The 27,519-nt window shown below is 40.0% G+C and overlaps 1 protein-coding gene across 2 annotated transcripts; it reads right to left on the bottom strand.

Moving 5' to 3' along the window:
* Positions 1–269: 269 nt before the first annotated feature.
* Positions 270–23,734, bottom strand: LOC149262267 (RUN/FYVE domain protein). 2 transcript variants are annotated; one of them, XM_089423859.1, is made up of 6 exons: positions 21,849–23,734; positions 21,584–21,692; positions 20,482–20,602; positions 19,356–20,156; positions 16,282–18,340; positions 270–1,031 (listed from the first exon to the last, which is right to left on the bottom strand). In XM_089423859.1, the coding sequence occupies exons 1-6, from the start codon at positions 22,048–22,050 to the stop codon at positions 610–612; spliced, it is 3,714 nt and encodes a 1,237-aa protein (XP_089279985.1). In that variant the 5' UTR covers positions 22,051–23,734; the 3' UTR covers positions 270–609. The 2 variants fall into 2 exon arrangements, with proteins under 2 accessions (XP_089279985.1, XP_089279989.1); XM_089423863.1 differs by lacking the exon at positions 21,849–23,734 and adding an exon at positions 20,991–21,084 and having other exon boundaries at positions 21,584–21,676.
* Positions 23,735–27,519: the final 3,785 nt, after the last annotated feature.

Genomic DNA, 27,519 nt, shown 5'->3' on the forward strand with positions numbered 1-27,519 from the left:
CTTAGAGTTTGTTGAACACAGTATGCATACAAGGAAAACTTGAAGCCTAATATCTTTGACATAATACACACAACCAGGTTGCCCACTTTCACTATAAATGTGTGTGTGATAAACACAAACCTTTTCTGAGATATGCCTGCATGAGAGATAAAGGTAAGCAAATCCATTATTGTAGTACAAACCTCAAACTAACGTTCTGAAGCCCATCATTTTTGTGAGATCAAGCAACTATATTATGGTGTAAGATTGCCAATGAACTGCTCACACTGTTCTCCTGAAGGAATATTAAAACATTCATCTCTTCATCGATGCCCACTGTCCATGAATGGCCACAATTTACATCATTTTGTCACCAACGCAAAGTGGTGATTTATAATAAGAAACTAAAAATAATTGGATCTCTCTAATCAATCATTTGGGCAACGCTACTCAGCCCAGTCACAGTAAAATCTATAGAATTACATACACAACTGCAATGCTCTCAACACACGTCACAGCTTACACTAACAACCTTCTATCGGGTGTATAAGTTCCCCATCCCTCTCACATTCTTAGACTTGAATGCAAGCAGACAAGTAGAAGTTACAATTAAAAATAATTATATAACTCTTACATGATAGTGCAGTTGCACTTTGAATTTGCATTTAAAGGCTTCAGTGTGTCAGCCTTCTCTGGAATAGTTACAACATGCATCACAGCTTCGTGATCCTTTACATTGACCTCAATATTATTATTGGGTGGAGCTTGAAGGTGTGCTGCTGTTTGTCTTGACTTAATTTTCTGAAATTTTGAGGTCCGTCTTGCAGCATCTCTAGCACAAGTATTTTTACGATCTTCAGACCTCCCCACGATGGTAACCATGGGTCTAGGAATTTCAATAGGTGGACTCTCCTTCTCCATAGCTATAGTCACAGCCTTGTAGGCAAGATTGTGGACTATCGAGCTGCAAAACAATATGGTATCTGTGGCTTCTTCCAGAGTGAGATTTCTTGAAAGATACCCTCTTGGAGGATCAGACTTGATAGTTTGTTCTGCAAAAAATATAAATTAATATATCATTATAACGTTTGGATAATATGCTATTTTCTTCTGACAATCGCATGCTTTCTAAGAATACAAGCTGGAAGTGAGTGTTGAAAAGGACATCAGAAAATATAACCTATTAAAAAATAAGCCCCGGTATGACAGACACCTTGTAAGATTAGTATACAATGTTTGGATTTAACTCAGTTTGATCAATGCATTACTTCCAAATTCCGAGGATACAACTGTTGAATAACACTGGTGCGAAAGTTGATTTTGATTAGTCACACAAGCATAAATCGTAAACAAAATATCAAAGGACATTCTTACAGCACACTAACTTTATCGCATGTCATTTTTGGACAGATTCAGGACAGTTTTATCAATAATATGTTGTCTCTTCTGCACTGAAACATGAAATCCTCTACAAAATTAATGTCTCTCTTCGACAAGCAGAACCACAGCTATGTTATCCCGTTACATTTTGCTATCAGAAATCTGATTCATGACAGTATTGTCACCAATATGAAGTTTTGTCTCTACTGCACTGAAACAAGAAGTCCTCTACAGAATTTGTCTCCCTACAACAAGTAGGACCAGAGCTATGTTATCCTGTTACGTTTTGCTATCAGAAATCTTCATCAAGCTACAGCTCCAACTATGACCAAAAGGTGAATCAGCCAACCTTCTTTAATTCATTTCCTTGGAGATCTTATTTAGCGACCATTTTGATTTTTGAATTTTAATAGCATATTCCCATGAAATCAAATAGAAATAATTGGAGCAGCAAAAGAGAAACCTGAGCAGAACAGGGACAAAGGAGCTCATCACCAACCCACGAGATAAGATCAGCAAAACATTTTCTTAGAGTCTGGATCATAGCTCAAATAATATAGCAGAGATGCAAACGTAGGGTAAAAACCTGGAAAGGGCACTTGTGAAAGCAATATCAATATTAAAGGTTAAATAGCTATGGAGATTCCAAGTTAAACATAAAAATTATGAATGGTTTTTAGACCTTGAAGTATTAACTTTTGTAGGCTTAATGAATCAATTAAATTGAAAATGAAATTCAAAGGTTCAAGAATGTCCCTCTTGATCCATATTAAAAGAAAAAAAATAAGGTCGCATATATAAAAAATCTCAGTGGCAGTACTATGCATTGCCCCTTTCACATGCCTTTCCAGAAAAGGTAAATTATAAGTCAGATATGCCTAAAATCTGTGTCTTGGGATTGTTTATACAACATAAATACCTCTCGAGTCTCTAGTCAAATTATAATGGTCTCTCTTGACATGAGATACAGGCAATCACACCGCACCATCCTGAAACAAACAGTGCATTGGAGGATAAGGGTAGAGATTAGTAAAGGGAATTGCAGGGGAAGACACAGCAGATGAAATGACATGCAGAGAATATTTGCCTGCATTGATATCCAACTTTTGCACATCAAGGAGCATGGCACCAAAAAACAACAAGACACGGGCTGCTATCTTGGCTGAAGAACTGACTTCTCTAAAAGAGAGTGGAGCAGCTTGCAGAGAAATTGAAACTTGAGAACTTGCAACAATATCAGGACCTGAACTTCACAGGACAGTGAAGAAGCTAGCAATGTTCAAGAAACTTAAGATGTATTCATGAAAAGTGAGGCAAAACAAGGCATTCTGGAGGAAAGAACACATTCCAGAACGCAACAGTGAGGTCAAGGTTAACAAGGATTGAAGATCCTGCAGTGCATGTGTTATCTTAACACTTGGGAACTCAAATACCTCCCAACGTAAGTGTTCCATTAATGAATAGAAAGATAGTGACTTCAACACGGGAAGCAACAGTGATGAGGAATGAATCCATAGAGACAGGGAAACAAACAACCCAGCGTAGGTTGAAATTTCTACCATGATCTTATTTTGTTTACATATGGTCACTCACAGTCCAGATTACTCAACATTTTGAGTCTATTAAACCTAAATAGAAAGCTGCCTCCTTCATTTTGTAAACCAAATCTTCGGAAGACATTCTCCAGACACATGGAGGTTTTGAGTCAGTTAAAGCAAATAATGAAGCCAAGCCAACAGGGATGCAGGGAAGTCCCCCTCCTTTTGTAGTCTTGTACACAAATTAGGTGAACAAGCATTCAAATCATTTCAAAAGCACCTGAAAATAGTTAATGCTGATCTAGTAGAACTTAAAATTGATGGTGACCATAACTGGCTCAAGGTATGGCCAAGGGAAGGCATCTAACTTATGTAAATTATAAATAAATTTGATTTTAGTTTATATAATAACTAAATAAAGTAACAATGCTTCCATGTTTCATAGCATTCTATATAATCTTCTGCATCTAAACACAGTGTCCTGACGAACTATAACAAACATTGATTAAAGAATTAAGCCATACTTGAATTCATCCTTTATACAAGTAGATCTTTCCAGGAAGAAATTCAATTTCTGTCCCTAGCAACAGGGACACAATTCATATGGATCACGCAATCCAAGATGTTCATTTGAATTAAATGGACGTATAGGCCTTTACCAGGTCAGCAAATAAAGCAACAACAAATTTTTGGTGAGAAAGGTAAGATTGCAGTGTGTTAAATACTCATACTATGAAAGAAGAAAGTGCTGGGAAACCGGATGAGATCGCCAAAGTCACCCATGGGTAGCCCAATAGTAATTTTAACTTGAAGTGTCATATGCTTAAAATAATTACACGGCTACCAGCACAAAGCATGAATGAGTAGAAGATGCCACCCATAGTTACCTAAAGAATATAACAAACAATGATTGTTATACATTAAATAACAAATTAATCACCCAGAATGACTAGAATCATGAACTGAAACTTCACACCAGCACAGTTCATAAAAAGTCAACAACATTTTTTCATAGTGTGACATCTTAACCTGAATTCAAACAAGAACTGAGAAAAACATTAAGCCACTAACAAAGTTACAATCACAAGAGAACATATACGAAGAGATTGAAACTAGAAGCCTTTCTAGCAATTATTACAATACAAACTGATACAATCAGTCAGTCTGTTGATGAAGAGACACACGAGACATCAGTTCATAAGGCAGCAGGACATTTGCAAGAATGGCCAGAGGAATGAGTATACATTCATATAGATATGTATTAATTGTTTACTCACTTTTGGCTCATATTATGTAATATTCCTAGGGAATTTTTACAGTAAATAACAAAGCATACATAGACAAAAAGCCACAAAAATTAAACACATGAATCAGACCATGAATATGCACCAAAAACTGTGTTGTTGAGCCATTTTATTATAATATGAAGAGGGTACAATGAGGTGCTGGAAAGAGTGCACCTGGGCTTGCTCAAGGCAAGCTAGCTAAGCCCAAATGAACAATAAGAAGTCCCCCTCAAATATGTTGTTGCTCTATCTCCTGGCTCTGCGCTGAACTGCCCAGAAATACGCTGCTGGGTGTGAAGATCTGCTGCTAGGGCCTCCTCCGGTGCTCAGAAAATTCCAGGAAATTAACCCCGGCCTCTCCACCAAATACCCAGAATAACCCACAAAGGAATTGGGCTATGGCTGACCTTGGAATTTCAGCCCTCTTTTCCCTCTATGGCTCTACTGCTGGGAAATTTGACCCACCTGTCAATCCTGCCACAAATGGCCTCAAAAATAGCTGCAATCTCCAAGCAAATACTCTCCCGGGCTCCTCCTCAAATCTCAGGCCCAAACTCCCTTCACTCCTCAACTCCCAAGTGTGCCTCCTCAAAGCACTGCGTAATCCCCGCACCACTGCTAGTGACTCCTCCCACAAACTCGCACTCCTACTATTGGAACAATCTGAAAAGGGTGGAATTCCCTCATTGGGATGGCACTCGAAGTCCACCGAAGCAAGGGTTGATATTTTCGCATGGAAACACTCGTGTGCTAAATAGCACTTGAAGACTTGGCTTCAACTCAAGCATGCTATGTCAAAGACAAGATTTCTGAATAGATGAATGAATGACCAAGTGAGTGCCTTCCCTTCCTTTTTGTCAAAATGCCTCTAACGTGCTCATGTGGGCCCTCCGAATTTCCCTCCAAGGCATGCGTATTCTCCATGTGGGCCGCAATTCTCCATGTGTGGCCCCCATGCTCCACTAGGGGCTCGATATTCTCCTCCACCTTTAATGTTTGGGACTTGCTTTTAATCAAAAATCAATGTGGAGCCTCTAAACCCACATTTCCTAAGGGCAAACATGAATGAAGATAAAATTTATCAAAATTGATATTTCACTTAGTAATAATGCTAAGCGGGAATATCATAGTCCTCCGCGCCAAGACATCGTTGCTTGTCCTCAAGCAAATGTAATGAAGGATGTTGAAGTATTTGCTCCCCTTACCAAGTGGCATCCTCATCTAGTAGGCTCCTCCACCTGATCAGAAACTCCTTAATGACCCTGTTCCTCAAATGCCTCTCTCGAGTGTCCAAAATAGCCTCCGACTCCAAAACTAAGTGCCCCTCATCATCCATAGGGGTAGCTCTGTAGTTGTTGTCACCTGCTACCCCAGTGCATTTTTCGGGCAAGACACATGAAAATGTTGTACACCCGACTAACCAAGGGTAGCTCCAGCTCATATGCTACCTCCCCAACTCTACAAGTGATTCGGTATGGCCCATAAAAATGAGGCTTGAGCTTCTCGGCCCCCTCTGCTTGAGCAATGACTGCCTATACGGCTGAAGCCTCAAGAACCAAATCCCCTACCTCAAACTGTCTCTCAACTCTGCCCATGTCTGCATAAAATTTCAGTTGGTTCTGGGTTGTCTGCATGTTGTCTTTGAGAGCCCGCAAAATGTCTTGGCTCTCCTGTATCCAATCCTTGGCCCTAGGGGCCTTGCTATCTCCAAACATCACGTCAGCAAAAGACAATGCATCGTAACTGTATAGAGCTCGGAATGGAGACATACCTATGGACATGTGGTATGTGGTGTTGTAGCAGTACTCTCCCAAGTGTAACCACCATATCCATGCTTGTTGATGGCCCGTCACATAGTTACGCAAGTAACCCTCTAGCCATTTGTTAACTATCTCCATTTGCCCGTCGGTCTTGGGGTGATAACTAGTGCTTGAAGTGAGCTCAATGTGCACCAGTCGGAATAGCTCCTACCAAAAATCCCTCCATGAACCTGTTGTCTCGGTCACTGACAATGGTCTTCGGAAGACCATGTAGCCGAAACACCTCCGTGAAAAACAATTCAGCCACCTGTGAGGCCGAGTACTGAGCTGAGATGGCAAAAAAATGTACAAACTTCGTCAACCAATCAACCACCATGTAAATGCAGTGTTTGCCCTGTATTGTGGGCAACTTGGTAATGAAGTCCATCGACACAATCTTCCATTTTCCCTAGGGATAGGAAGAGACTATAGCAACTCAACAGGGTGTGACTGCTCACCCTTGTTCCTCTGGCATGTGTCACACTCCCTTACATGCCTCAGAACGTCGTCCTTCAGGCCCCTCCATGCAAAACGCTCCTTGTGAACCTCTGGTGCCTTGCTAGTGGTGAGTGATGGGCAGCCCGTAAAATCTTCTCTCTCAATTGGGAGTTACACACCAAGTAAATCCGGTCTCTGAAGTAAATCACCTCATTCATCACCCTGTACCGGTCATCTCTCATCGTCCCATCAAGGACCTCACATGCAAATCGGTCCTTTGAGTACTCCACCAATAACTGTGCCCTCCAATCTGGGGTAATGCTCACCAACGAAAGGGCATCCAGTCTCCTAGACAATGCATCTGCCACCACGTTGTGCTTCCCTTTGACATACCCAATGTCAAAGTCATACGCTTGGAGCTTGCTCACCCACTTCTATTGCCTCTCCTGCAACTGCTTCTGCTCCAAGAGAAACTTGAGGTTGTTGTGGTCGGTCTTGACCCTGAACCGATTCCCCACCAAATACTGTCTGAACTTGGCTAGCGCATGCATGATGGCTAGCATCTCCTTGTCATAAATAGAGTACAACCTCTCATGGGGCAATAGTTTTCAACTCTCGAAGGCTATGGGGTGCCCTCCTTGCATCAAAACTGCGCCTATACCCTCTCTGGATGCATCACACTCCAACACAGGGTTGGGTGAAATCTAGAAGTGCCAATACAGGACAACTGCTCATGACCTATTTGAGGCGATCAAAAGCCTTATGCGTTGTAGCTGTCCACTCAAAGGCCCCCTTCTTCGTCAAATCGGTGAGGGGAGTTGCCAATTGAGAGAATCCCTTTACGAACTTCCTGTAGTAAGTGTAGATGCCAACAAATCCCCTCAACTCTGTCACATTATGGGGCTTTGGCCAATCTCGAATGGCCTTGATCTTCTCCTCATGGACCCTCACACAGTCCTCCCCAATGATGTGCCCTAGGTAGAGCATCTCTGTCAAGCCAAATTTGCACTTAGATAGTTTCGCATAGAACTATTACTCCTCCAAAATGCGCAACACTACCTCGAAGTGCTGCAAGTGCTCCTCCCATGTCTGATCGTAGATCAATGTCATCAAAGAACACCAACACAAACTTTTGTAGCTGCCAACGAAACACGTGGTTTATGCAAGTCTGGAAAGTGGCCGGTGTGTTGGTTAGACCAAAAGGCATAACCAGGAACTCGCAATGCCCATAGTGACACCTAAAAGCGGTCTTAGGGACATCCTTGTCCCTCATCCTGATCTGGTGGTACCCTGAGCGTAGGTCAATCTTGGTAAAAAAAATTGTTCCCCTCATCTCGTCCACAGTTCATCTATGCATGCAATGTGGGATAGGGTAGCAGTTCTTCATGGTCTTCTTGTTGAGGGCCATGTATTCAATGCACATTCATAGGGACCCATCCTTCTTCTTCACCAAAAAAACTGATGAAGCAAAAGGGCTAGAGCTTGGCCTGATGTGCCCAAGTGCCAACAACTCATGAATAGCCCTCTCTATCTCATCCCGATATGCCTTGGGATGTCGGTAAAGGGTAGTAATCACGACCTATACCCCCGGCTCTAGCTCAATGGTATACTCAAACCCCCAGTCAGGCAATTGACCCGGCAGTATGTCTCCGAACACTATTGGGTACCTATCCAAAATGGCCTGTATATCTGGGTGTGGTGGCTTGGGCAGACCCCCAACCTCTGAAATCCTCAACTCCATAGCCCACTCAATGTCCCCGTGTCTCAGATCCGCCTCCTTCCTGTGGGCCGAAACAGTCTGTGGAGGGTAAGAGTGCATGCCCCGTAGAAAAATTGGTTTGCCATCTGGCCTTACGAAATCCATCTCCAACTTCCCCCAATCAGTAGTGACTCTACCAAGACAATAGAGCCATGGACACCCATCACCACATTGGTGTCCGACACATCCACCACGAATAAGTGATCTGTCACTGAGTAGTTCCCCATGGTCACTGTCAAAGTTGGAACATTACATGTGCATTGCATGGTTCTATCACCAGGCACCAAAACCTAAAAACGCTCAAACTCCTCGTTTGTGATACCCCTCCTTTGGAGCATCTATGCATCAATGAATTGTGGGTAGCCCCATTGTCTACTAAAACCGAGCACGATGCCCTTAATCCTCATGGTCAAAAACTTGGGTACCCCACGTAGAGATGCAAGGACCCCTCCTGATGGAGTGAAAGGAGCTCCCCCTGGTGGCGGTGGTGGTGGTGGTGGCCCCCTCTCTGCCTGCACTACATTGCCATCTCCACCCATCTCCAAATACACATCATCCTCCCCATCACTGTCAGAAAAGACCTCAATGTAGTGGACCTTGCCCGCTACGCATCTATGGCCTGGAGCACATGGTTCCTAACAAGTAAAACATAACTTCCTCCTTCGGAGGTCTCTCCAGGTCTCCTCATCCAACTGTCCACGCCCCTGGTTGGCTCTCAGTGGTGGGGCTTTGCTGTCACCTCGACCCATAAGAACTTCAGAAGGCTTTGATCATGAAGCATGGCACGAGTGGCTTCTATGAAAAACGATTTTTCCTTTCAGCAACACCATTTTGCTCAAAAGTATATGTTGTAGTAATCTCCCTCTTAATGCCAGCTTCTCTACCATAATCTTTGAACTCATTTGATTCATATTTGGTTCCATTATTGGTCCTCAATATTTTGATCTTCTTCCCAGTTTGATTTTTGACCAAAGCTTTGAAAGAACAGAACCATGAGAATACTTCATCCTTCTTCTTCAAGAAATATATCCAAGTCTTGCGAGAGAAATCATCTATAAAGGTTGCATAATATAAGTATCCTCGCAATGAGTTCACGGGCATTGCGCTAGATAGATCAGAATGAATTAATTGCAATATGTCAGTAGTCTTGCTATCACTTGAGGGGAATGGTCCCCTTGTATGCTTTCCTTCGACACACCCCTGACAACCACCTTCATGTCCTACTTTAAATTTGGCCATACTTATCACCATCTTCCTCGCATCGGGTAGAGCCTTATAATGTAGATCAACAAACCTCCGGTGCCATAATTCAAATTGAAGTGATGTGTCGCAAGACATAGCTCACAATGGGCTTCCTCCAACTTGATACAGGCTATCAACCCTGAAGCCAAGTGAAAATGCATCTTTGAAATTTTTATTCCACACACATACCTTTCCATCGATGAATGCCACTTTGAATCCGTTGTCCTCCATCGCTGAGATAGATACCAGGTTCTTCTTTAGATAGGGTACATATAGTACTTCTTGTAGATGAATGGTGTTACCTTGATTCAATTGAAGAGTAACATTCCCAACTCCCTTCACGGGATAGGTGGCATTGTCTCCAAGAACAATTTCTAAATTTGTATCCCTTTCAATCAGATTTGAAAGAGTTTCCTTATATACGGTGAAGTGCCTTGAGGCACCATTATCAATCAAACAATTTCCCGAAGTGTCCAGAGGAGATGCAGTAGAAAGGGCAGATATAAGATAGAATTCTTTTTGCTTGTTATCAACAACATTAGATTCATCATACCTGGTGTTTCTTGATCTCTTGGGAGGGTGACCATTTCCTTGATGAGAAGCGGGAGCATTCCTTTTTCCTTGGTTGTTGAATCTGCCATTCCTTTGATTGTTGTTGCCCCTGAAATTGTTGTTGTTGTGGTTGTCATCATCATGAAGTGTATCCCTTCTATTAAGACACTCCCTAGCATAGTGACCAAACTTGTTGCAAATGAAGCATCTTCACTTCCTTCCATTTTTGAAACCCGGCCTTCCTTGACATTGCTTCTTTGAACCTACATTGTTCTTCTTTTTAGCATGAGCGAAGAATGCAATAGGATCATTCCTATTTGAAGGCATATCTAGTTCCATCATCCTTGTTTCTTCTTAAGAGCATCTAGTCAGCAATTCTTCAAAACCTGGAATCTTGTTGTTATTAAGAATAGTAGTGTTGAACACATGCCATTCTCGAGGGAGTCCTCCAAGGGCAATGAGGGTAAGCTCCCTATCAACAATAGCTTCTCCAATAGAAAGAAGATCATTTTTTATCTCAATAATCCTCATGAAGTAGGATTGAATATCTTCATTTCTTCCTTTCTTTATATCCTTCAGCTTGTTCTTGAGGAAAAGAATTTGATTTGCATTGCTAGATTTGAACATGCCAACCAACCTGTCATATATCTCCTTTGATGTGTTCAAATCGGAAATGTAAGCAACTAAATGCTTATGAATAGAATCCCTGATGATCTTCTTGACTTTGACTACACCCTTCTTGGTCTTGGCAACAGCCGGTGCATTAGAAGGATGTTCTGAAATCTTTCCCTCCGCATAATCCATCACATCTTGCTCTTCTAATGTCAAATCAAGAGACATCTTCCATGCATGATAATCAGACTTATCATGAAGCTTATCATCAGACTTGAAGTAGGATGTGGAAGCCATTGAATCTTGTCTTTGATCAGTGATTGCTCCTCTTGGTGATTGCTCTTCTCACTCTTGCTTGGGCTTTATCGTCACCTCGGCTCTGATATCGTGTTAATTTTAGGATAACAATGGTATGTTCTATGCTTAGAGCAATTTTACTTCAATTTCTTTATTAGCCCAATATCAATATCCAGTTTAGCAATTACAACAACATGATAGTAAAATGCAGATAGAACATAAACAATAACAGTAGAAGACTAGCCAAGGACAAACCCCAATGTGGGGAAAACCTTGATCAATTCTTCTTATAATTCTTCAAAAGTTTAGTAGAGAGAGAGAGTACAATGTATAATATTCACTTGTCCAATTATAGAGAAAATCTTATCAGTGAAACAGTAGAAACAGAAAGCCCTAACTAGAAAGTCAACGTTGGTCAACAAGGCAGATTTCTTCCTCAATTCAGCTCGGTCGAACCCAATCAACTTCAGCCTCCAACAGCAAGTCTAATCAGCCCAAAACAGTCTAAAAAAGTCCAGTCAAAATTGGTCAACAAAAGTCAACCCTACGGCCAGCGCTAGTACAGTCAACGCTAGTCAAACAAGAGGTCAAATTGCCTCGATTCTTGTGCCCAAATCTGCGGCCTGCTAAGACAAAATTCCTCCACCCAAAACCGCACCAAAAATTGGTCAACATAGTCAAAACAACCTCTAAAATTTTCAGTCAAATCTGGTCAACGCTGAAACAGAAAAACCCTTCCTTCCCTTCGCACGTGTGGAGAGCAACTTCAAATTTTCGTACCCAATCAAAGTAGGAGAGAGAAGATGAGTGAGTGAAGTGTGTCCAAATGAGGAGGAGGCATCATGTATCTATAGGCAAACGTTGAGGATGAATAGACTTGACTGTTGGGCTTCTGAGCCTACATGAGTTTGTTGGTCGACCTTGACAATTTGTCCATAATCAAAATAAATTCATAACTTCATTTGTACATGTCAGAAGGGGATGATCTTTTAGATCAATCCTACACCTCTCGAAGAGAGGAATCCAAGAAAAAAATGAGTTGCCTCATATGAGTTGTCCAATGTGAAGTTTGGCCCTAGTTGCCAAATTTAATAGAGTGCATGAGGGAAAAGGTGCCCTAGTCTTGGGATGCCCCCCTACAAGTCATTGCCTCCTATAAAGTCGAGGGTCTGCGTGACTTCACCAGTCCACGCAGTGGCTCCAACAACCCCTCCATGAAAGTGTACACCCTCTTAGCCTTGGATAGGTCTAGCACCATAATTGAAACCCTCAAAAACTCTGATATAGAGTGCTCCGACAGTCTATCGAAGTTGGGTCAATTCTCTGAAGTGAGCCTCCGGATCCCTCCTATCAAAACGCTCCACCACTCTCTGTGTGAAGTCCTCATATGAGGTCAAACTAGCATGCCCCAATGTGGATAGGCCATGAAACCACCACTCATGCGCCTCCCCTTCCAAGTGCAGGGTAGCCATTTTGATGGCCTCCATCTCTGTCATCCGATTAAGCTGGAAATAAGTATCCAGCTTCTCCACCCAAGCTCGAGTTGTGCACTTGGAAGAACCATCATATGTGGGGAAATACATCCTCCCAACAGTGCATTGTAGCTCTGAGTTTTGTGAATTCTGCCCCCCATTGTACCTGCCCTTCTCATTCTGTTTGAGCTGACAATAATCTCTGAATGACAGGGCCGCTTTGAAATCTTCCCCCATGGCTTGCCATTCCCTGAAGAAATCCCCCATGGGCATTTGATCATCCGGTCCCCCATGCTCACTGGGTGTTGATGGTAAGAAAGCAGGCAGCGTGGTTCTGGATGGCCCACTATAGGTTGGTGGGTGAGTGGCCAGTGAAGGATGGTCGTATTATTGTGAGGCTCCTGATGTCTCCCCAAAAAGGAACTCACAATGGAGGCCCTTGTCCTTGTTTTGCTACTTGATCTCCTCCAACATCTCTTTCTGTCCCCTAGCCAAGTCATTCAAAGCCTTCAGGAGGCTATTGAATGTTGCCTCTTCCTTACTCCTTGGACCCCCCATCTCTACTACCACGACTATCTTACCACGCGCCTCCAAATCGGGAGTAATCTCCAACTCCCTTTCCCTACTTCTGTAAATTTGTCTCTGGTAAGTGATGTTCTGCCTGTCCTCTAGTGTCATAGACTGCACTACTCCCACAATTTGAGCCAAGTCTATGAGCTTTGATACCACCGTAATATTCCTCGAGAATTTTTACAATATATAACAAAGCATACATAGACAAAAAGCCACAAAAATTAAATACATGAATCAGACCATGAATATGCACCAAAAACTGTGCTGCTGAGCCATTTTATTATAAAATGAAGAGGGTACAATGTGGTGCTGGAAAGAGTGCACCTGGGCTTGCTCAAGGCAAGCTAGCTAAGCCCAAATGAACAATAAGAAGTCCCCCTCAAATATGTTGTTGCTCTATCTGTTGGCTCTGCGTTGAGCTTCCCAAAAATATGTTGTTGGGTGTGAAGATCTGCTGCTAGGGCCTCCTTTGGTGCTCAGAAAATTCCGGGAAATTAACCCCGACCTCCCCAACAAATACCCGAAATAACTCACGAAGGAATTGGGCTATGGCTGACCTTGGAATTTCGACCCTCTTTTCCCTCTATGGCTCTACTGCTGGGAAATTTGACCAACCTATCAATCCTGCCACAAATGGCCTCAAAAATAGTTGCAATCTCCAAGCAAATACTCTCTTGGGCTCCTCCTCAAATCTCAGGCCCAAACTCCCTTCACTCCTCAACTCCCAAGTGTGCCTCCTTCAAGAAATACGCAGTCCCTGTGCTGCTACTAGTGACTCCTCCCACAAACTCGTACTCCCACTGCTAGAACAATCTGAAAAGGGTGGAACTCCCTCCTTGGGCTGGCACTCGAAGTCCACCAAAGCAAGGGTTGAGATTTCCGCTCAGAAACACTCGTGTGCTAAACAACACTTGCAGACTTGGCTTCAGCTCAAGCATGCTATGTCAAAGACAAGATTTCTGAATAGATGAATGAATGACCAAGTGAGTGCCTTCCCTTCCTTTTTGTCAAAATGCCTCCAACGTGCTCATGTGGGCCCACCTCGATTTCCTCCCACCGAATTTCCCTCCAAGGCATGTGTATTCTCCATGTGGGCCACAATTCTCCATGTGTGGCCCCCACGCTCCACTATGGGCTCAATATTCTCCTCCACCTCTAATGTTTGGGACTTGCTCTTAAACAAAAATCAATGTGGGGCCTCTAAACCCACATTTCCTAAGTGCAAACATGAATTAAGACAAAATTTATATTTCACTTAGCAATAATGCTAAGTGGGAATATCACATATTATGGCAGTTAAAACTAGTTTATCACAAGGAAAGAAGATTTTTTAACAAAACACTCCAGAAGTTAAGAAGATGGACTTTTAGTCAGTAAAAATGAAATAAAATTTAACAGATACAAGCCACCAAAATTTCTGCAAAAGATGGTTGTCAGTAACTTTTCTTTTCCATAGTTCTTGCCTCTACGCATCATGAAATGCAATAGCATTAAACTTCTTGTTTTCCCTCATACAACTAAGTTCCTGTTTTTACCACTTTGAAGTTTTGGTAAACATGTTAGATTCATCTAGGGACTCCAGACCATAGAAACTGTTACACAATTTACTGTCAAAAAATTAGATTGAAAATCCTGAGAAAGAACCAGATTTTATGTCATCAAAGTGTGTCACTGTAGCTACTGTCAACACACTTTAATTTCACTCTCCCCCGTGCAAACCTCACTTTTTGATATCCAATGAATACAATTCAAATAAATTAAGTTCCGATACCAATTTTGGGTTTGTTTCAGAAATGTTAAATCAGTCCAGAACATAGTATCTGTTGAAACATACTGCACTATATTGATCCAAGTGTGTTGAAACTTGAGACACTCTGATTTCCTTATCTCCCGTTAAAACCTGATCCTACGATACTTTATGAATAGAATTTCATAGACAATAAAAGATTTTTTCTCCTCCACTTTTATTCCAGATATTTCTTTTTGGTCTTTGTGTTGAGACACTGTCATGGCAACAATAAAAGTATAGCTCCTTCAGTTCTTTAACTTTATTGGTCATGATGAAAGTGAGGTCACGATATGAAATGAATCTCATACACACTAGATTTCATTTAAGATTTGTAGCAAAAGCTGCCTCAGCGTCAGGAATTACCAGGTGGTAGGGCAGTAAGAGTGAACTTGTTTCACTTATATATCTGAAACCCACAGTCCATATGCCCTTGATTGATGCCAATTCAAAGCCCTTCCGTTCAACCATATCCAAACTTTGAGCATTCTAGCTTCAGTCAGCATTGGTCAAAAGAGCATTCTACTTCTGGTGCAACTCAAAATAGAAAATTTACTTTGCTTCTGTTGGAATTCAGAAAACTTATCATGGAAGGGTATTTTTAACCAAATGTTTTTCTTGAGAAAATAAAACAGCTTGAACGTGGTAAACTTAGTTTAATTGCACCACACAAATTCGCTTTGACAGAGAAAAATGAACTATCCACAGTCCAAGCCTCAAAGTCAACCTAAGTATATTAGATCCCTGCCTATTCTCTATATTCGTAGGTTTAGTCAGTTACATTTATTAAAAGACACTGCTTTGACAAAGAAAAGTGGATTCAGCACACATCTTGTGATCTGCTAGTTTCTAAGAAGCTTGGATCCCTACCTATTCTCTACCTTAATAGGGTTCATTCCAAAACTCTCTGGGACAATGCGAAGTCTACATCCTAGCTGTTTACTCTCTTTGCATGAATGTGAAACAATATAACAAAAATCATTGTGTATAATTTGGAGCAGACTAAAAGAAGAATATCACGTGCCTATTTCATTTAATAAATCGACATGTGAGTCAGATTCAGGATCAGGTAAAGATTCCTGATTTTGAATATAGTTATAAAACAACTTCACATATAGGATTCTCAAAGCCAAGCAAAACTATGGTAAACTGGAGAACCCGCAATAAGTGAAAGGTTCGGGATGGGTAAGTTCCACAATTTAACTGTAACTAAAAACCAAAAATATGGTTTTTCTGAACTCTTCAAAGGACCGTGGGACAAGAGAATAAAAACGTTAAAGTATATAAGCACAGTTAAAAGTCAAACAGAGTGGCATTGTTAATTTCTCTTAATCTCCCTCCAAACACCATGTGTGATGGTAAACTTCTAAACTGCCTTTTACATACCATCTGAACAAACATACTATTTGCAAGTATGATTACCCTCTGATACTACTAAATTAGATTCAACCAGTTACTAATTGTTTCAATTGAAAGGAAACAAAGAACTTGAAATACAAGATGAGTAAACCATAGGTTTCACATGTGGAACCATTACTGAACCATAAAGAATGTAGACAGGAGCATACCTTGTGAAACAGGAGCAGGTTCATCCTTACAACTGTCTGGCTCAGAATGTTTTGTGCTTACATCTTCACTCTGAGTATTCTCTTCTGATGTGGCCAACATAGAAGGCTCTATCAGCATCTCTGAATTACTCTGATCAACAAGGGAAGGTGTAGCTTCAGTCCGACAGCTACTGTCACTTTCTTGCAAGCCATCTGCCACCCTTTCTTGACTATTATTGTCGTCGTCTGAGATAACCGTATCAGATGAGATCTGCAGAGAGCTATCATTTCTAACCAACAGAAAATCACAACCATTTTCTGCTCTTTCTTTATCCTTTTCAGGGAGCTGTAAAACTGCCTGCTTGGAATCTCTGAATGCATTTTCTCCTGCTTGTTCAGAAGAGGAATGTCCATTCTGAGACAAATCACAATTTTCAGTACAAGTATTTCTCTGGTCATGTGCTTCCAAGATTAGATTGGCATCAGATTGACAACATTGTTCTTTGCTCATAATTCCTGATACAAGCATATTGTCCACATTCCCATCCAGTTCGGTAGATAGAGGATTATCATGAAAAGATGAAATTGACTCCAGCGAAAGACAAATGGGGTCTCTTCCTTTTAAATTCTCTAAGCCTGCACTTTGATTTACACATGTTCTATCTTCAGCTGCAGGTGTAGCATGGTCTGAAGCACCAGATTGCATGACATTTGTACTTTCAAAAACATCTACAAAGGAATCAATGCCAATTTCTGTAGCAGAATCATCATTATGAACTGGAGATTGGATTGTGTCACTCTGTGCTTTTGTAGTTGGAGTAAAAATACCACTTGGTGCTTTGAAATTAGAATTAATTACAGAGTTGTCTATATCCAGTCTCCTACTGCTTGACTGATGCAATACCCTAGTCTCTGTCTGTTTTGTTAAGCCTCCATCAGCAGAGTGAGAAGTCAAGGCATTCTCTTCACACCTTAAGCTCTTCAAATCATTTAAAGATCGTCTAAGTTGAGAACCAGCCTCTGGTAAATCAGTGGCATTGACAACCTTTGCATGCACAATTGGCCACTTGCAACTGTTTGCCCTGTTTAAAAGATTCACTGACGATGTGGACCCGTGTGAGGGTACACTTGTGATATACCTAGTATTGTCCTGCTGGTTAGCCTCTCGTGACCTGTGTACAGCAGTTTGTTTTCCAATTCCCGCAGCAGATTCTGCAAGGTTGCTGTCCTGCACGCACCTTGATTCACAGTCTATTAATCGTTGTATTGGAACTGAACCGCTTTGAATAGCTTGTTTTTCAGTAGACTTTAGTTGATCCACTGGAACTGAACCAGTTTGAGTATCTTGGTTTTCAGTAGATTTAGACATAAACAAGTTTTTACTTGAGCTACAGTAGAGTTTCTGCTTATTTTCGGTTTCTAAGTCAATTTGCAGGGCAGCCTGAAGATATTCCCAGGTGCTATCACTATTTGTGTTGGGACTGGGATTGTTTACCGGCAAATCCTCATGAATATCCACAAAAGAGCTATCTGCTGAGTAATCATTGCCAATTATAGCAGCTTCTTTTCTTCGAAAATCTGAATCAATGACCCTGACTTCAACCATGCCAGCCAAAGGATCATTAAGCTGAGTATAGCTAACATCGGCATTTTGACAGTAGTCAGAACTACTGTCATCCATAACAGCAGCTCTATTTTTTCCACTTATATCTACAAGCATTACATTCTCAACACCATTGCATTCAGGATCTTCCTGTTGATTCCTGCCACAGCCTAAAGAATTAGATTGAGCATCTTCAACTTTTACCTCCACCTTATCAATGGCAAAAACTTCCTCTTGAACATGCGGAAACAAGCTTTTGTCGCACTCCTTCCCTACATCTTGATCATGATCACTGCCTTCAGTATCAGGTGCAACACTTGCAGCACCCTGCTCAGAGCTTGCATTACTGCTTGTTGTCACTGAAGAATTGATGGAGCATGTCCTACGTTGTGGGCTATTTGCTTTGCTGGCATAAAATGATGTGGCCGGTGCACTCGACAGTAGGGGCCTGAACATGCCTTGAGAATGTCGAAGATCCTGCACAAAGGTACAAATCAATAAAATTAACATCAATTGGAGCATAAATGCATAGGACAAATGTCTAAAAAATAAAAAAAATTACTCAAGTAAACAGCATTGCATTCTTGTGCATTAAATGCCTATTTCAACTTCTACAATGCAAACAAAAACATCAATAAAGCATAAAGATGAATAAAGCATCTCTGTCCCCCAGAAAGGTTGTGAGAAATAAGTTGAATTTCACCATTAACAATGTTACTCAGAAAGAGCTCCACCAAACTCCTCTCTCAGTTTAAAGAAGTTAGGCATGCTGGTTTTAGTTCTATTATAAGCAGAGAACACAGTTTACAGTGTACACCAGAGCCTTGGGCCAAAGAAAAAATACTCAGAATACCACCAAAGAAAAACAGCACAGTGATGCCTGACCTCTGTATATGACAGAGAAAGATTGAAATAGTACAATGGTTTAAGAACCAAACCAATGAACATACGAGCACATGTTTGAGATGATAGACCATAGATGGGGGAACATAACAATCAGAGAATATACACAAAATTAGAATAGAGGGTAGCAAGGAAAGTATACAACACTACTCTGATACACATCTTACTCCACTTGAACATATAAAAGGACCCACCAATGGCACCAAGGATGGCCATTGACTAATAGAGACTTGTTAAGCCTGGCTCACAGTTTTGATGTGAACTGCATTTTAGTGCATATATTTGAACTTGAAGCCTCAAAACAAGATCAACAAATGTGGAAAAGCAAACTCCAAACAACCCAAAATCAGGCAATCCCTTGCCTCCATGTGAGGACTGATGTCAATGATATCCCAATCTTATCAGTTGGAAATAACGCCCTCAATCTTTCACTTTACAGGAAACAAGTAGAATGCAAATAAATGAAAGGACCAGAGCTAAGAGATAACAAAATATTGCTGTCAAACAGTGAATATGGAAACCCATTCAAGTACAGCTAACAACATCACTGCAAGCTTAAAAAACTATCACTCCAAGATAGGAGGCATACCATTTGGCGCAATGCAGAGTCAAAGGATCTCTTTGGCACAGAGCTTGGTGAAATATTAATTGTTGATGTTGATCTTGTGGGTTTTTTGGAGAATGACTGAATTCTGCTATTTGGATATGTTTCCTGTTTCCTTGTTCCTTGCCGATTTACCATGCTTACAGTAGTTTTTTTTTTGCCTGAAAATGCAGACTGAATGGAATCCATCTCATCCTCACAAGATGAAACTGCAGATCCCTTACTTTGGGAGCTGAAATGATCACGATCATGGTTGTTCGAAGAGCTCACACTTCTAGAAACTGTTGGGGAAACAGACTGTCGCCTTGATCTATTTCCAGCCTCACTTCCAGGCCTTGATGCAGGAGACAACCCACGCCTTGATGCAGGAGATGAACCTCTTGTCCGTGATATGGGGCGATCACTTATTGATGTAAGAAGATTTGGAGGTGGCTCTGCTGTGAATCCAGGAATATTTGAATGCCAAGACTGTAGCTTTGGGGAGGAGGGCGTAGCACGGTTTGCTTTTCCAGATGAAGATGCACCCCTTCCCACTGAACCACCAGATCCAGGGCTAGATCTTCGAAGTGTTGGAGTTGTGGACCTTATGGACGGTGTGGAAGGCTTGGATGTTGGTGTAGATGGCCTGACTGAAGGTGTTAGAGATCGCAAAGTGGGACTCACACTAGCACTTGGACCTGAGGATGCCCTTCGTCTTGAGAAGGTATTTACACTGCTTGAACAAGATGATGGACTTGATCGACGTGGACTAGCACTGCTTCGAGAAGCCCTAGAAGTAGTCTCTGTCTAAAATACGGATCATAACAAATACAATAAGCACTAAAGTACAAATCAAGTTGCATGTAATAATCAGAAAACATCCTCATATCTGCAACAGGAACCATAATAATACATTGAGTGGTAAAGTAAACACCCTCTCTCTGTATCAGCATATAAAGGGTACCACATGCTCTTGGAAGCCCAAATACACATATAAAGGGCATCATACCTGTTGGCAGCCCAAATACCCTAATCATGCCTACACCAAAGCTAAATAAACAAAGGCATAAAAACATAGCTTCCCACAATTCATTTCCTTCTCTAGAACAAAAAATTTGCTTAAAACACTCACCCTTGATGCTCTTGAAACACGAATAGGTTGACTTCGAGGTCTGCCTCTCTGCGAAAGATTAACAGTTGGAGTTTCATCATCCAGAGATGGAAAAAGGGGAGTGTCTGGAGGAGTTAGAAGCCTGTATTAACATCACAAAACAATATCACAATAAATAAGAAGCACATTTGCTAATTAAGAAGCCATTGTAAAAACAAGAAATATAAGTAAAAGAAGAGAGTAAAAAGCTGAGGCTACTGTGCTTTGCAGCTTCTTATGCAAATATTTGACATTGGTCCTTACGTATTTTTCTACTCTTTCATTGCAGAATGCATCTTTCCACAATAGATGAATATCAGACCTTTTAAGTTTCAAGCCCCTGCCCATTATTATTATCTTATACACTTTGAACATGAGGACCTTTGAATTAAAAGCTGTTGAAATAGTTCATTATGAGTTCATATCAAAGCATTCCACTTTTTAGTGTGTGCATGTTAACAGGCATTTCTACTCTCTTATCTCCAAATCACCTTATCTTCTCATTTGACAAAGTCTCCACATTTCGCTCAAACCCATTAACGAGCATTCTACTGTTTCATCTCACAAATGCGTTTGACCTCATTACTGTGAAACCATTGGACAGCAAAGAGTGATCAACACATTTAAGCATGTAACATAAATTTGTGTCTTTTATCAAAGTTCATATAAACTCTCATCATACACAAATTGCATCTGGAACAAAATGGATATGATCAACTAGTGGATGGAACTGCCAACAGTTCATGAGAACATAAAATGCCATGAAACATTTCTTTTGCACATTAGAAATGACAATCTAGAACCTAAAGCCATCGTTGAATATATCTAGCAGTATACAATGCAAGCTTTCTATCACCTACAGGAGCAAATGGTCACCCTGTGAATCTACCCGCGCTCTATCATCCACTTTTCTAAGGAACGGTTCAGCGAAAACCTCAATCTTGTTACACTAGAAATTCGTGAGAATGAATTATAAAAGCCCAATACTTACATTTATTGAATAACAAGGAGAAACTAGAACCATAAAGTTTCAATAAGAATCCAGAGACTTAAAGTAACAAAGCCAAATCGTACAGAGTCTAACCAGTCATAATCAGTTTTATCGGTGTCATTAGTCAGCAGATCGCTCCTCTCTCTGTGAACTGGAGTTGAGATACTGAGTCTGTAGCCTGAGAAGTCCCTCAGTTTTATAGCTGCAACCAAACCATCATGAAATTACCTACACATAATATGATATGACTCAAATTCTAGAATACTCGCCTAACCATCAAGCCACATTCATCACAACCCACTAAACAAATGAAGGTCAGAAAATCAGGCTAGGATTCAACAAGGATTTCAAAAGTTACATAGAGATTCATCACTGTCATCCCCCGAATGCTGCAAGAAACTGTCTTTTTCCTTTGTCTGCATATCCTGAAACAGAGCAAGGTCATCATCCTTGTCCCTATCCGTAGCTTGTGGGGTGATCTCCAGACTCCGGCCCCTTTTGTGCCGTTCCACTTGGCGGTCCCTTGCAGGTGAACACCTTAGAGCCGGGGAAGGAGGCATTTTCTCCACACTGTTTCACAAGTCAGAATTTAACTGGTGAAAGAATTCCCCAAGGCATTTCATGACCAGGAGTTTAAACTCTGCATTGTCTTTGCTTGCAGGCTCTGCATAAGTTAACTGCGCCCAGTTTGCGGTCTGTTGAACACAACACCCGAAAATTGCCGATCAGCTGGGTATGAATACCAGAAGCCCAAAGCTGCCTTTCAACTGCCAGTGCTCCCAAAAAGCCCAAAACTGCCCATCAACTGTATATGATTTCACAGCAATTATAAAACTACCCATCAAGCGCTATTGATTTCACACCAATCATAAAAGTTTGTCATGAGCAGAATGGACCTAAAATGCCCTTCAGAATAACCCCAAAAACTCACGAGCTGTATGTGAGCAACAATACCCCAAAACTGTCAATTATCTTGGCATTCTCACATTGAACCAAAACTAAAACTGCCCACCAGTATAAAGACCCCGAGACTGCCAACCATTCGGATTTACCATCCCTGAAACTGGCAATGAACTTGAAATTAGTACAACACCACCAGAACTGCTCAGGCCCAAAAAATGCCTTTCACCCTGATTTGACAAAACGCGTCCCAAAAATGCCAATCAACTCGATATGAGCATAAGGGCATCAAAATTGCGAAAGCAGAATACTACCCATCCGCGAGATTTGTCGTTGGTGAAGCCCAAAACTGCGTATCCGAACTCACTGCCACACAAACCGCCAATCAAACTGTACACATTAGGCGTAAAAAAGCTCCAAGACCACCTGTCTTATAGTACGCTACCTATTCTGCCTGTTTTATCTTTTGCTTGGCCCCCAACATAGCTGTATCATATATTCCTCCAGCTACTTTGATTCCCAATCTCATGTAGTTTTTGAAGTCTTTTACTTCAAGTAACCTCAAACTGCTCAAAAGAAGCACTCATATACCGCAACTGCATTGACAGATCTAGCCCATTATGCACTCCTCAAGCTTGGAAATAACAGATCCAAGCAGATCAAGGAGTGACCTTTCATCTTTCATAACCCATCTCAATCCCCACCTTCCCGAACACTATCTTCCATTGGGTTTGTCTTTTTTTATTTTCTTACCAAGCTGTCCACCACAATTTTCACCTTTTCACGGCAATAAAAAGAAGAAGAATGAGAATCCTCAAAAGAGTCCAAGTACTTGCCTGTTAAGCCTCTGCTGTTTCCCTCATGGAAAAAAATATCATTTGGCCATCCATCTGTTCACCCAACTAAACCCCCTAACCAGCAGCCAGCCAGCCGGGTTTCCTACCACTGGTCATCATCATCCATCCATACACACTTTGTCTTACTATTCCCACGTCATGAGAGTCTGGTCTTCTCCTGATTTTGTTTAATGTTAGATAATAGCTCAAACAAAAAACAGCCCCTTTTACAGCAATTTGTGAGCCCCGCAAACCCAAAGCAAACCCAAAATAATGGTGCTTTTAATAGGGTGTTCCAGTGGCTAATCTCTCATCATGGCCCAATTTATTCCTCCTAACAAAAAGCTTAATGTGCTTCTATTTTTCTTTTGTCATGGGAGTGGCCATGAGCAGGGTTCAGTGGCATCTTTTTCAGTGTGAATTATTTAATTCTACAGCCCAGCCCCTGCGTGCTGCTTGTAGCTTTAGATTTTTCAATTCTGAGAAATTCTGAGATTGGATCTTCTGGGTCATGGCTCTTAGGATTAGGCTTGTCATTTTTATCAATCCCTATCTTGATGGGGATTGACAATGAAAGAGGGGCGGGTCCAAGTTTGGAGGCGTTTCTCTATCTGTCTCATTTGGGTTTTTAGACTTTCTATTAAACAGCAAAAAAGCAAGGAGACCCATAGATTTGGAATATTGGATATGTATATAGTTATTATATCATTCTGTGTTTGATTAATGTCAAAGCAATTGCAAGAAGGTAATGTGATGAAGAGAGAGATAATATATTAAGCTTTTATGAGTACACATAGGCGGAGATTGAAGGTAGGTGGTACATTTGACATAATCTACCGTAGTCATTTAACTAGGTATTACATATTTTTTATTATTTTATGTGTGTGTACATATTGAATATAAATTAGTAATAAATAGAATAGAATAAAAAAATAATATTTTATTTTAAAATTATTTTTTTATTTTTATGTGATGATGACAAAATATAAATTTATATGAATAGATAATTTATGTATAGATAAAAAAATTTAGATATTTGTATCACATTTTCATTTTTTTATAAAATAGGTAGAACATATGGCTCAGTGAAAATATTTTTATTGTTTTGTTTTTTTAATTTTAGTATACATAAATCACCATTGTATAGTTTTTCAATGGATTCTAAATTCTTTAAAGGTAAGATAAACGAAGGTATTTATATTGAGATTTATAAAGTTTATCATTGGTTTACATGGTCTTAGCCTAGAGAGTCCCTTTTTCTCTTCCAAATTTCATATTTGGCACATTTATGAGCACATCCATCACCACGGGTACACTAATGATCTTGCACCCGATGAGTCCCTCTTACCTTGTTCAATGTTTGCACCCCACCAACATCCCATTGAGATAAATCAACATATTCCTCGAGGGCATCGTATTTGTTAGATCTACTCCTTAGACCCTAAGACTAAGGCTCATTTTGTATTTAAATGCTCTCCTTGCTACAGAATTAAAGGACTACTACTTAATCCCTTTGAAGATTCACTTGATGATGTCCAAATACTCTCGGTTTATGAGGACCAAAGACACTTAACCCTCTTCTTCTAGGTGATGTTCAACACATCAAAGGCAAGTGCTCTAGACCAATTGCACCAAGTGATTATCTTACTTCTAGCCCTCTAGTGCCACTAGAAAGATGTCTCATGGTTGGCTTCCAAGTTCAAATAATAAACATGTGAAGTATTATAAATCCATTGTCTCTTATCACCTCATGCCCATCACACATTGTGGCTTTGAATGTTAAAAATGTTTCACCAAAACAAGGTCTCTCATGAAATCTTTTTATATTTAAGCTTCTCCATTGTTCCCCATTTTATTACAATAATATTTTTTAATTAATTTTTCATTTTCTTTTTTATTTAATTAATTAATTTATATATTGAAAATATATTTATGCCTTCTCTTAATTCTCTTTACACATTATATTCTTGGTAGTTTTATACACCAACTTCTACGTATATTATTTACAAATTTATACACCAATTGTATTAAAAAATTTAAAAATTGTTTATTCTCTATATTAATTTAACAATATAATTCACCAGAAATTTGAATTAATAAAATTGTTATATTATTTAATTTTCCTTATTAAAAAATGTATTAATATTTTATATTTCATTTTAAAATTATTAGATTTAATATTATTTAGTTAAATTGAATATTTTTTAATTATAGTTGTACTAAAAATAGTAGATACTTTACAACTTAGCATAAAGAAGATGGTGTTCCATAATTTATAAGAGAGAAAATATTTAAAAAATAAATTAGTATAAATCCATCCGAAATCATATTTATTAAATATAATGTATAAATTTATATAACGTGAAATTTAAAAACTAAATTTGATTTTTTAAATATTTAATGAATATGGATTTAAAATTGATTCAAATTAATTAAAAAAAGGCAAAATCTTTAATCTAAATTCCTTTTACTTTATAATATTTTTATATCATAAATAATAATATAAATTTTATATTTTCTCTATTAAATTATTTATATTAAATTTTTTATAAAATATAATGATATTAGATAAAGTAGAGAATATTACAATTACAAGCTAAAGGTTAGGTGTCAAATCTTCAGGTTGATTCTGTGAATGTTATTGGAGGGGTCAAATTATTGGGTTAATTGACTTTATTAATGTAATTGGTCTCATGTCACCATAAAATTAAGTTATCAAAATTCAATCTATAAGTTTACTCCAAATAATATTTTTCAAATAAGGAAAAGCATTTAAAGAAATCCTTCCAAATATTATTATATGGAAAAAAGGAAAAAAAAAAATTAATGTTACGCATTTATTAATTACTTATTAACTAAAAATTATAAATTTATTGGATAACTTTAAAATTAAGTTTATTCCAAATATCATTTTTGAAATGAGATAAAAGGGAAAACAAAAAAAACAATTTTATGCATTTGTTAAATATTTATTAACTAAATTTAAAATATAATTAATATTTATATATATATATGAAAATTAAGTTTTCAACCTCAATTCATAAGTTAACTCCAAATATTATTCTTGAAATAAGGAAAAGTATTTAAAGAAATTCTTCCAAATATTATTTTATGGAAAAAAAAAAAATAATGTTATGCATTTATTAAATACTTACTAACTAAAAATTATAAATTTATTCCATAACTTAAAAATTATATTTTCCTCAGATCTAGGTGCCCCAACAACCCTAGGCTCTCACTCCAAAGCTCATAGCTCGCAGCCCCCACATGGCTCATCCTCCACACCAAGTGCCATTCACTCTCCCTATTGCGCGCTAGTTGCCCTCGTACGTGACCTCTCTACTCTCACACCCCATTATTAATTTCACCATCCCCATGTTCATTCCTCTCGCCAGCTTGCACTATTCTGGCATTCTCCTCTGCGCTCTTTCTGGTTTTGTGTCTACAATTCTACTCTACATGGCCATGAATCACGATAGGGGGAGAGGCCAACACCTTGACAGAGGGAGAGGTGAGGGGCGCCCCCAAACCAATTTTGACCATCGCCACCATGTTTGACAATGGGATTCCTGACTCCATACGCAGGGAGGTCCTAGCTATGGAGGAAGTTGAACTACGTAGGGGTCGCTCCACACTTTGGGCACTCAAGAACCTCCTTATGTGCTAGTTGAAGGAATGTGCCCAAGAGAAAAAGAAAGTGATTGGCTGGATAGTTGAACTCTCCGCTCACCAAAGTCATGGTGTCTCCTCTCTCAAGTGACTTGCCAGAGACCTGCGTATGGAATTCCTGCCCAGCATTCCCTCCTCCTCTTCCCCAACTCCTTCCCCTCCCACTCTGTCAATTGACTCCTCCTCCCTGCCTCCTTGCGGCCCTGTGGCTCATCCCCCTCCATCCCAGGCTCCCATCCCCTCAGTGGTTGATGTGCCCTCGTCTCCTCGGCGCCCCAACCCTTGGGGCTGCTACATTTTGGAGGAGCACTCGACAAACACAAGCAACATGTAGGCTCATGGCACTGCCCAGGTGCAATGCGGTTCCAGCGTGGCCACGATGCAGTTTCAGTGTGGCAGAATTTAGCTCTCAATGACATGGAAACTCTCAAGTTAGTTTTTCCACCACATTCTAGTCTCTTTACAAGTCACTTTAGTTCCATCTCCATGAAGGTGAACAACTCAAAGCCTCATAGCTCTTTGGGTCAATTATGCACCATTTTTGGCAGATTGTGCATCGTTTTGTTATTTCATGCAGAAAACATGTATTTTCTACTCTCATAAGCATGATTTTGATCAACAATT

The sequence above is a fragment of the Pinus tabuliformis genome, chromosome 6 (assembly GCF_031772625.1).
Source record: "Pinus tabuliformis cultivar Carrire ecotype Pingquan chromosome 6, CPIR1, whole genome shotgun sequence".
NCBI lineage: Eukaryota > Viridiplantae > Streptophyta > Pinopsida > Pinales > Pinaceae > Pinus > Pinus tabuliformis.

Excerpts from the sequence above, each read along its gene's own strand:
- LOC149262267 (XM_089423859.1), bottom strand. The coding sequence starts at position 22,050 with ATGCCTCCTTCCCCGGCTCTAAGGTGTTCACCTGCAAGGGACCGCCAA. Across the intron at positions 20,157-20,481 it reads GTGTTTCAAGAGCATCAAGG|ACAGAGACTACTTCTAGGGC; the intron begins GTGAGTGTTTTA and ends TCCGTATTTTAG. Across the intron at positions 1,032-16,281 it reads ACCTGCTCCTGTTTCACAAG|AACAAACTATCAAGTCTGAT; the intron begins GTATGCTCCTGT and ends TATTTTTTGCAG.